The sequence below is a fragment of the Aphelocoma coerulescens genome, unplaced genomic scaffold, assembly GCF_041296385.1.
Source record: "Aphelocoma coerulescens isolate FSJ_1873_10779 unplaced genomic scaffold, UR_Acoe_1.0 HiC_scaffold_379, whole genome shotgun sequence".
NCBI lineage: Eukaryota > Metazoa > Chordata > Aves > Passeriformes > Corvidae > Aphelocoma > Aphelocoma coerulescens.
Genome location: NW_027183722.1, coordinates 82,501 through 91,791, shown reverse-complemented (window position 1 = coordinate 91,791; position 9,291 = coordinate 82,501). Strand labels below are relative to the sequence as shown.

The 9,291-nt window shown below is 70.2% G+C and overlaps 1 protein-coding gene and 1 long non-coding RNA gene across 2 annotated transcripts; both read left to right on the top strand.

The window, feature by feature from the left end:
* Positions 1-43: 43 nt before the first annotated feature.
* LOC138101645 (uncharacterized) lies at positions 44-3,932 on the top strand. The gene is made up of 4 exons (XR_011147227.1): positions 44-714; positions 1,819-1,941; positions 2,796-2,918; positions 3,737-3,932. It is a non-coding gene; the product is annotated as an uncharacterized lncRNA (long non-coding RNA).
* A 268-nt stretch (positions 3,933-4,200) lies between these two features.
* On the top strand, positions 4,201-9,023 carry LOC138101646 (ly6/PLAUR domain-containing protein 3-like). The gene is made up of 5 exons (XM_068999419.1): positions 4,201-4,614; positions 5,542-5,664; positions 6,574-6,750; positions 7,805-7,942; positions 8,024-9,023. Exons 1-5 carry the CDS (start codon positions 4,443-4,445, stop codon positions 8,995-8,997), a joined length of 1,584 nt encoding a protein of 527 aa, XP_068855520.1. The 5' UTR covers positions 4,201-4,442; the 3' UTR covers positions 8,998-9,023.
* The last annotated feature ends 268 nt before the right edge of the window (positions 9,024-9,291 follow it).

Below are 9,291 nucleotides of genomic sequence, written 5' to 3'. Positions count from 1 at the left end.
ATACTGGTGTCTGCCAGGCTGTACGGGTCTATCTGTACCGGTCCGTACTGGTTTATACTGGTTTATACTGGTCCATTACAGTCCATACTGGTCCGTACTGGTTTATACCGGTCCATACTGGTCTATAGCAGTTTATCCTGGTCCGTACTGGTCCGTACTGGTCCATACCAGTCTGTACTGGTCCACACTGGTTTGTAATGGTCCATACTGGTTTATACTGGTCCGTACTGGTCCATACTGGTCCGTACTGGTCCGTACTGCTCCATACCGGTCCATACCGGTCTGTACTGGTCCGTACTGGTCCATACCGATCCGTACTGGTCCGTACTGGTCCATACCGATCCGTACTGGTCTGTACCAGTCCGTACCAGTCCGTACTGGTCCGTACTGATCCATACTGGTCCGTACTGGTCCGTACTGGTCCATACCGGTCCATACTGGTCCGTACTGGTCCATACCGATCCGTACTGGTCCGTACTGGTCCATACCGATCCGTACTGGTCTGTACCAGTCCGTACCAGTCCGTACCAGTCCGTACTGGTCCCTAACCGGTCCATACTGGTCCGTACTGGTCCCCAGCGGCCGAAGGGCGCCCCCTGCTGTGCCCCACCTGCGACAGCTCCGACGGCTCCTGCGGGCGCCCCCTGGCGGAGCTGCGCTGCCCCCGCCCCCGCGACCTCTGCCTGGAGCTGAGCGCGAGGGGCCCGGCCGGAGGTGGGGGAGGGGCGGGGAGGGGCCCTGGGGGGGAGGGGCACTGTGGGGGAGGAGCAGTGTGGGGGAGGGGCAGTGTGGGGGAGGGGCAGGGAGGGGCCCTGGGGGGGAGGGGCAGTGTGGGGGAGGGGCCCTAGGGGGGAGGGGCAGTGTGGGGGAGGGGCACTGTGGGGGAGGGGCGGGGAGGGGCCCTGGGGGGGGAGGGGCAGTGTGGGGGGAGGGGCCCTGGGGGGGGAGGGGCAGTGTGGGGGAGGGGCAGGGAGGGGTCCTGGGGGGGAGGGGCAGTGTGGGGGAGGGGCCCTGGGGGGGAGGGGCAGTGTGGGGGAGGGGCAGGGAGGGGCCCTGGGGGGGAGGGGCAGTGTGGGGGAGGGGCGGGGAGGGGCCCTGGGGGGGAGGGGCAGTGTGGGGGAGGGGCGGGGAGGGGAGCGGGGAGGGGCCCTGGGGGGGGAGGGGCAGTGTGGGGGAGGGGCAGGGAGGGGTCCTGGGGGGGGGGAGGGGCAGTGTGGGGGAGGGGCGGGCAGGGGTCCTGGGGGGGGAGGGGCAGTGTGGGGGAGGGGCGGGCAGGGGTCCTGGGGGGGGAGGGGCAGTGTGGGGGAGGGGCCCTGGGGGGGGAGGGGTCCTGGGGGGGGAGGGGGCAGTGTGGGGGGAGGGGCCCGGGGGGGGAGGGGCAGTGTGGGGGAGGGGCGGGGAGGGGTCCTGGGGGGGGAGGGGCACTGTGGGGGAGGGGTCTTGCGGGGGGAGGGGCACTGTGGGGGAGGGGTCCTGGGGGGGGTGGGGTCCTGGGGGGGGAGGGGCAGTGTGGGGGGAGGGGCCCTGGGCGGGGAGGGGCAGTGTTGGGGAGGGGTGGGGTGGGGGAGGGGTGGGGGAGGAGTCACGGTGTGGGGAGGGGTCACGGTGGGTGGGGGAGGGGTCACGGGGGGGAGGGGTCGCATTGGGGGGAGAGGTGGTGTGGGGGAGGGGTCTCGGTGGGGGGAGGGGTGTCTCGGGTGGGGGCGGGGCGGGGGGAGGGGTCACGGTGGGTGGGGGAGGGGTCTCCTGGGTGGGTGGGGGAGGGGTGTCTCGGGTGGGGGAGGGGCCGCCCCCCGTGACCCCGGGGCCCCCCCGCAGAGGGGGAGGGGCGGCTCCGGGGCTGCGGCTCGGCCGGGCCCTGCCGGGGCCTCCTCGCCTTCGACTCCGGCAGCGGCCGCCGGGTGAGGCTGCGGTGCTGCCAGAGCGGCCAGTGCCAGCCGGGTGCGGACTGGGGGCACTGGGAGGCACTGGGAGGGACTGGGAGGGACTGGGAGGGGACTGGGAGGGGACTGGGAGGCACTGGGAGGGGATTGGGAGGGGATTGGGGGGCACTGGGAGGGACTGGAGGGGACTGGGAGGGGATTGGGGGGCACTGGGAGGGGACTGGAGGGGACTGGGAGGGGATTGTGAGGGCATTGGGGGCACTGGGATGGACTGGGAGGGACTGGGAGGGGACTGGGGGGCATTGGGAGGGGACTGGGGGCACTGGGAGGCACTGGGAGGGGACTGGGAGGGGATTTGAGGACACTGGGAGGCACTGGAAGGAGATTGGGGGGCACTGGGAGGGACTGGGAGGGACTGGGGGGGGATTGGGAGGGGACTGGGAGGGACTGGGAGGGATTGGGAGGGGACTGGGACTGGGAGGGGACTGGGAGGGATTGGGAGGGACTGGGAGGGGATCTGGGGGGGACTGGGAGGGACTGGGAGGAGATTGGGGGGCACTGGGAGGGGATTGGGGGGCACTGGGAGCACTGGGAGGGCACTGGTCGGAACTGGGATGTACTGGGAGGAACTCGGTGGCTCTGGGAGTGGGGACCGGGATACGCTGGGAGGGAACTGGTTTGTACTGGGGCATACTGGGATGTACTGGGAGGGTCTTGCAGGGCACTTGGCGAGCTCAGCGCTGGGAGGGGGCACTGGTTTCTACTGGTTCATACTGGTTCATACTGGGTTCTGTTGGTTTATACTGGTTTATACTGGTTCATACTGGTTCATACTGGGTTCTGTGGGTTTATACTGGTTCATACTGGTCCATACTGGTTCATACTGGTTCATACTGGTTCATACTGGTGCAGAGGACCCTCCGCCCTCGGGGCTGCGCTGTTGGGGCTGCGATGGCCGCGACCCCTCGGGCTGCGACCCCCAAGTGGTGCCGTGTGGGGCCGGCCTGACCCACTGCGGCCTGGCCTGGACCTACGGTGGGGGATCTGGGGGGTCCCCATGGGGTCCCTGTGGGTCTGGGGGGTCTCTGTGGGGTCTCTGTGGGGCTTGGGGGGCTCTGGGGGGTCTCTATGGGGTCCCTACAGGGTCTCTGTGGGTGTGGGGGTCCCTGTACTCTCTCTATGGGGCCGGGGGGTCTCCATAGGGTCTCTATGGGGCCGGGGGTCTCTGAAGCTCTCTATGGGGCCGGGGGGGTCTCTGAGGCTCTCTATGGGGCCAAGGGGTCTCCATAGGGTCTCTATGGGGCCGGGGGGGTCTCTATGGGGCCAAGGGGTCTCTATAGGGTCTCTATGGGGCCGGGGGGTCTCCATAGGGTCTCTATGGGGCCGGGGGGGTCTCTATGGGGCCGGGGGTCTCTATAGGGTCTCTATGGGGCCGGGGGTCTCCATAGGTTCTCTATGGGGCCGGGGGTCTCCATAGGGTCTCTATGGGGCCGGGGGGGTCTCTATGGGGCCGGGGGTCTCCATAGGGTCTCTATGGGGCCGGGGGTCTCTATAGGGTCTCTATGGGGCCGGGGGGGTCTCTATGGGGCCGGGAGTCTCCATAGGGTCTCTATGGGGCCGGGGGTCTCCATAGGGTCTCTATGGGGCCGGGGGGTCTCCATAGGGTCTCTATGGGGCCGGGGGTCTCCATAGGGTCTCTATGGGGCCGGGGGGGTCTCTATGGGGCCGGGAGTCTCCATAGGGTCTCTATGGGGCCGGGGGTCTCTATAGGGTCTCTATGGGGCCGGGGGGGTCTCTATGGGGCCGGGGGTCTCCCTTTGCCCCCCCTGACCCCCATCTCCCCCCCTCCCCAGGTCCCTCGGGGGAGCCGTGGCTGGTTCGGGGCTGCGCGACCCCCGCGTGGTGCGAGACCCCCGTGGGGCTGGGGGGGCTGCGGGGGGGTCCCGTGGGGCCCGGGGGGGCTCCTGTGGGGCCCGGGGGGGCTCCTGTGGGGCCGCGCTGCTGCCGGGGGCACCTCTGCAATGGCCTCCCCGGGGACCCCTCCCCCAGCGCCGCCCCTCCCCCCCCCGCGCCCCTCCCCCTCCTCCCCCTCCTCCTCCTCCTCCTCCTCGCTGCCCCCCAAGTTTAACGCCCCACACATTTTGGGTGGGGCCACGCCCTGCCCCAAAGGGATCGTCCTGTGTGTGGGGCAGGGTGGGGTCAGCGCCCCTCCCCCCGCTATGGGGTGTGAGTCACTTGGGGGGTGACTCAGGGGCTTCCGGGGGGGGGTGTGGGGCTGGGTTGTGGGGCAGAGCTGTGGGGCAGAGCTTTGGGGGCTGTGCTTTGGGGCAGAGCTGTGGGGCAGAGCTATGGGGCAGAGTTCTAGAGGCTGTGCTATAGGGCAGAGCTTTGGGACTCTGCTATGGGGCAGAGCTGTGGGGCTGTGCTGTGGGGCAGAGCTTCGGGACTCCGCTGTGGGGCAGAGCCGTGGGGCAGAGCTTTGGGACTCCGCTGTGGGGCACAGACCCCCGGAGCTGCTGTGGGGCGGGGAGGCCGTGGGGCGCAGCTGTGGGCCGCGCTATGGGGCGGGGAGCCCCGAGGGCCCCCCACCCTCGCCCCACCTGCGCCCCACCCTGTCCCGGCTCCCATAAATGGGGCGGTTCTGCCCCACGGCACCGGGGCCTGGCCGAGATGTGGGGCCGGGCCATGGGGGGGGCCCGGCTGCTGCCGCTGCTGCTGCTGCTGCTGCCAGGTACGGGGGGGATGGGGGGGCTTGGGGGGCACTTGGGGGGCACGGGGGGATGGGTGGGGTGGGGCTTGTGGGGCGGGAGCTGTGGGGTGATGGGGGTGCCCTGGGAGGCTGCTGTGGGGCAGGAGCTGTGGGGCAGGGGGGTGTCAGGGGTCAGATCTGTGGGGCTGGGGCCCTGTGGGGCAGGGACAGTGCAGTGTCAGGGGTGTGTGGGGCAGAAACTGTGGGGCAGGGGGGTGTCAGAGGTCAGATCTGTGGGGCCAGGACAGGGCAGTGTCAGGGCCGAGATCTGTGGGGCAGGAGGTGTTGGGGGTCAGACCTGTGGGGCAGAGGGGTGTCAGGGGTCAGACCTGTGCTCAGGAGCTGTGCTCAGGAGCTGTGGGGCAGGGGGGTGTCAGAGGTCAGATCTGTGGGGCAGAGGGTGTCAGGGGTCAGATCTGTGGGGCAGAGGGGTGTCAGGGCGCTGTGGGGCAGAAACTGTGGGGCAGGGGGGTGTCAGAGGTCAGATCTGTGGGGCCGGGGCAGGGCAGTGTCAGGGCTGAGATCTGTGGGGCAGAAGGTGTTGGGGGCCATTTCTGTGGGGCAGGGGGGTGTCAGGGGTCAGATCTGTGGGGCAGAGGGGTGTCAGGGGTCAGATCTGGACAGGACAGTGTCAGGGCCGAGATCTGTGGGGCAGGGGGGTGTCAGGGGTCAGATCTGTGGGGCAGAGGGGTGTCAGGGCGCTGTGGGGCAGCAGCCGTGGGGCAGGGGGTGCCAGGGCGTGCCGTGGGTCGGGCCGGGCCAGGCCGGGACACGTCGGGGGCCCCGTGGGGAGGGTGCGGCGCCGTTTGGGGCCGGTGACGTTTTGGGGCTGCGATGTGTGGGGCTGGTGACGGTGTGGGGCCGCCATGTGTGGGGCCGCCATGTGTGGGGCTGCCATGTGTGGGGCAGGCTCCATGGGGCTGGAGTGCCTGAGCTGTGGGGAGGACGACGGCGGCTGCCGCGAGGCCACCAACATCACCTGCCCCACGGAGAGCGACGTGTGCACCGAGGTGCTGGCGGCCGTCACCTGGAGTGAGTGTGGGGCCGTGGGGCTGTGGGGCAGGGGGGCCGTGGGGCAGGGGGGCCGTGGGGCAGGGGGGCCGTGGGGCAGGGTGTCCGTGGGGCAGGGGGGCCGTGGGGCAGGGCCTCTGCAGCTCCGTTCTGGGGGGAGATGTGGGGCAGGATCCACAGCTCTGCCCCATGGGGGGGTGTCCATGGGGGTGTTCATAAGGGGGGCACTTGGGGGGTGGCCCCATAGTGGGGGTGTCCCCATAGCAGGGGTGGCCCCACAGGGGGGGTGGCCCCATAGTGGGACTGGTCCCATAGCGGGGGTGGCCCCACAGCAGGGCCGGCCCCAGAGCGGGGGTGTCCCCACAGCGGGGCCGGCCCCATAGCGGGGGTGTCCCCACAGCGGGGCCAGCCCCATAGCGGGGGTGGTCCCATAGCGGGGGTGTCCCCATAGCGGGGCCGGCCCCATAGCGGGACTGGTCCCATAGCGAGGGTGTCCCCATAGCGGGGCCGGCCCCACAGCGGGGGTGGTCCCATAGTGGGGGTGTCCCCATAGCGGGGCTGGTCCCACAGCGGGGCCGGCCCCATAGCGGGGGTGTCCCCACAGCGGGGCCGGCCCCATAGCGGGGGTGTCCCCACAGCGGGGGTGTCCCCATAGCGGGGGTGTCCCCATAGCGGGACTGGTCCCATAGCGGGGGTGTCCCCATAGCGGGGGTGTCCCCACAGCGGGGCTGGCCCCATAGCGGGGGTGTCCCCATAGCGGGGCCGGTCCCATAGTGGGGGTGTCCCCATAGCGGGACTGGTCCCACAGCGGGGCCGGCCCCATAGCGGGGCTGGTCCCATAGCGGGGGTGTCCCCATAGCGGGGCCGGCCCCATAGCGGGGGTGGCCCCCGGGGGTCCCGGCCGCCCCCCTGACCCCCTGCCCCCCCCAGGCCACGGGCGGTTCGCGCTGGGCGGGCGGGGCTGCGGCCGTGGCCAGCCCGGGGCCCTGGCCCGAGCCCTGGAGCTCCTGGGCCTGGTGGTGTTCGAGCGGCGCCGGAACTGCGCCGGGGCCGGGGGCTGCAACCACCACCTGCCCCTGGGGCAGAGCGGGGCACTGCCCCTGCCCGGTACGGGGCACTGGGGGGCACTGGGGGGCACTGGGAGGCACTGGGAGGCACTGGGAGGCACTGGGAGGGGAGCGGGAAGGAGTGGGAAGGGATTGGGAGGGGATTTGGGGGGACTGGGAGGGACTGGGAGGGGATTTGGGGGGGACTGGGAGGGGATTTTGGGGGACTGGGATGGACTGGGAGGGGATTTGGGGGGACTGGGAGGGACTGGGAGAGACTGGGAGGGGAGCGGGAAGCAGTGGGAAGGGACTGGGAGGGGATTTGGGGGGGACTGGGAGGGGATTTGAGGGGACTGGGAGGGACTGGGAGGGACTGGGAGGGGAGCGGGAAGCAGGGGGAAGGGACTGGGAGGGGATTTGGGGGGGACTGGGAGGGGATTTTGGGGGACTGGGATGGACTGGGAGGGGATTTGGGGGGACTGGGAGGGACTGGGAGAGACTGGGAGGGGAGCGGGAAGCAGTGGGAAGGGACTGGGAGGGGATTTGGGGGGGACTGGGAGGGGATTTGAGGGGACTGGGAGGGACTGGGAGAGACTGGGAGGGGAGCGGGAAGCAGTGGGAAGGGACTGGGAGGGGATTTGGGGGGGACTGGGAGGGGATGGGAGGGGACTGGGAGGGGCTGGGAGGGGATTTGGGGGGACTGGGAGGGACTGGGAGGGGATTTGGGGGGATTGGGAGGGACTGGGAGGAGATTTAGGGGGATTGGGAGGGGATTTGGGGGAACTGGGAGGGACTGGGAGGCACTGGGAGGAGAGCGGGAAGCAGTGGGAAGGGACTGGGAGGGGATTTGGGGGGACTGGGAGGGGACTGGGATGAACTGGGACGAACTGGGCGGGACCGGCACGTAGCTGTCAGTGCCCTGGGAGAATCAACTGGGAAAGCCGAGTGAAACTGGGAGCGAGCGGGCGGGGCCTGGGGCGCACTGGGAGAGCGTTCTGGGAGCGCCCGCCTTGTCCTGGGAGCTACTGGGAGCTACTGGGAGCTACTGGGAGCTACTGGGGGGGCCCACGGAAGGGTTGGGGGAGGGGTCCCCGCTGACCCCCCCGCCCCCCCAGCCAACGGCAGCGCGCGGACGCCCAACGGGCTGCGGTGCTACGGCTGCGCCGAGGCCGGGCCCTGCCCCCCCTCCGCCATCGTGCAGTGCTACGACGACCTGCGCGGCTGTTTCCATGGCAACGTCACCCTGCGCACCGGTGAGGCGGCGGCGGCGGGCGGGGGTCGGGGCGCGGCGCCCGGCCGGGCCCGGCGTTAACCCCCGGCGGCGCCCCCCGCAGGTAACCTCACCCTGTGGCGGGAGGTGCGGGGCTGCGTCCGCGACGGCGGCTGCGCCCGGGAGTCGCGCGGCGACCACGCGGTGACGCTCAGCGGCTCCTGCTGCGCCGGCGACCTCTGCAACGGCCGCCCGGCCAACAGAACCTTCTTCGAGCCCGACCTGCCCCGCCTCGAGCTGCTGCCGCCGCCGCCGCCGCCCCACGGCCACGCGCCCGCGCCCGATGACGCCGCCGACGCCGCCGACGGCACCCGCGGCAAGATGGCGGCCGGCGGCGGCCAGGCGGGCGCCAACACGACCGCCGGCGACCGCGCCGCCCCCGGCAAGCCCGGGGAGGCCGCCGGCGACGCCGGAACCGCCGCACCTCGGCCTGGAATGGCCGGCGGCGGCAAGAGGGCCGGCGGCGGCAAGATGGCGGCCGGGGAGAAGATGGAGGCCGGGGAGAAGATGGCGGCCGGGGAGAAGATGGAGGCCGGGGAGAAGATGGAGGCCGGGGAGAAGATGGCGGCCGGGGAGAAGATGGCGGCCGGGGAGAAGATGGAGGCCGGGGAGAAGATGGCGGCCGGGGAGAAGATGGAGGCCGGGGAGAAGATGGCGGCCGGGGAGAAGATGGCGGCCGGGGAGAAGATGGAGGCCGGGGAGAAGATGGCGGCCGGGGAGAAGATGGAGGCCGGGGAGAAGATGGAGGCCGGGGAGAAGATGGCGGCCGGGGACAAGATGGCCGCCGAGCAGAAGATGGAAGCCGGGGACAAAATGGCGGCCGGGAACAAGATGGCGGCCGGGGACAAGATGGCCGCCGAGCAGAAGATGGAAGCCGGGGACAAAATGGCGGCCGGGAACAAGATGGCCGCCGGTCACGTGGCCCCCGGGCGGCCAATGGGGCGCAAGGACGGCGCCAAGGGCCCGGCGGGGCGGGGCCAGGCCCTGGGGGGTCCCGGGTGGCTCCTCCCCTTCCTGCTGCTGCCCCTCCTCCGCTAACTCGGGGCAATAAAGGCTCTGCTGCACCCGCGGCGCCCGCGTGGTTCTTTGGGGGGCACGGGGGCGTTCGGAGGGGGGGTCAGGGTTGGATTTCGGAGGAAATTTGGATTTCGTTTTGTTTCATTTTAGGGTTATTTTTAACTGTATTTTTTGGGGGTTTTTTGGGGGTTTTTTGTTATGTTTTCGGTATTTTTTAGTGTATTTTTCAGTGTATTTTTTAGTGTTTTTCGTTACGTTTTCAGCATTTTTCAGTGTATTTTTCGTTATATTTTTCAGTGCTTTTTTGTTACGTTT

Bases quoted from the DNA above. Each gene is read 5' to 3' on its own strand.
- LOC138101646 (XM_068999419.1), top strand. From the start codon at position 4,443: ATGGGGCGGGGAGCCCCGAGGGCCCCCCACCCTCGCCCCACCTGCGCC. The intron at 4,615-5,541 runs GTACGGGGGGGA...TGTGTGGGGCAG, and splicing joins GCTGCTGCTGCTGCTGCCAG to GCTCCATGGGGCTGGAGTGC. The intron at 6,751-7,804 runs GTACGGGGCACT...CCGCCCCCCCAG, and splicing joins CGGGGCACTGCCCCTGCCCG to CCAACGGCAGCGCGCGGACG.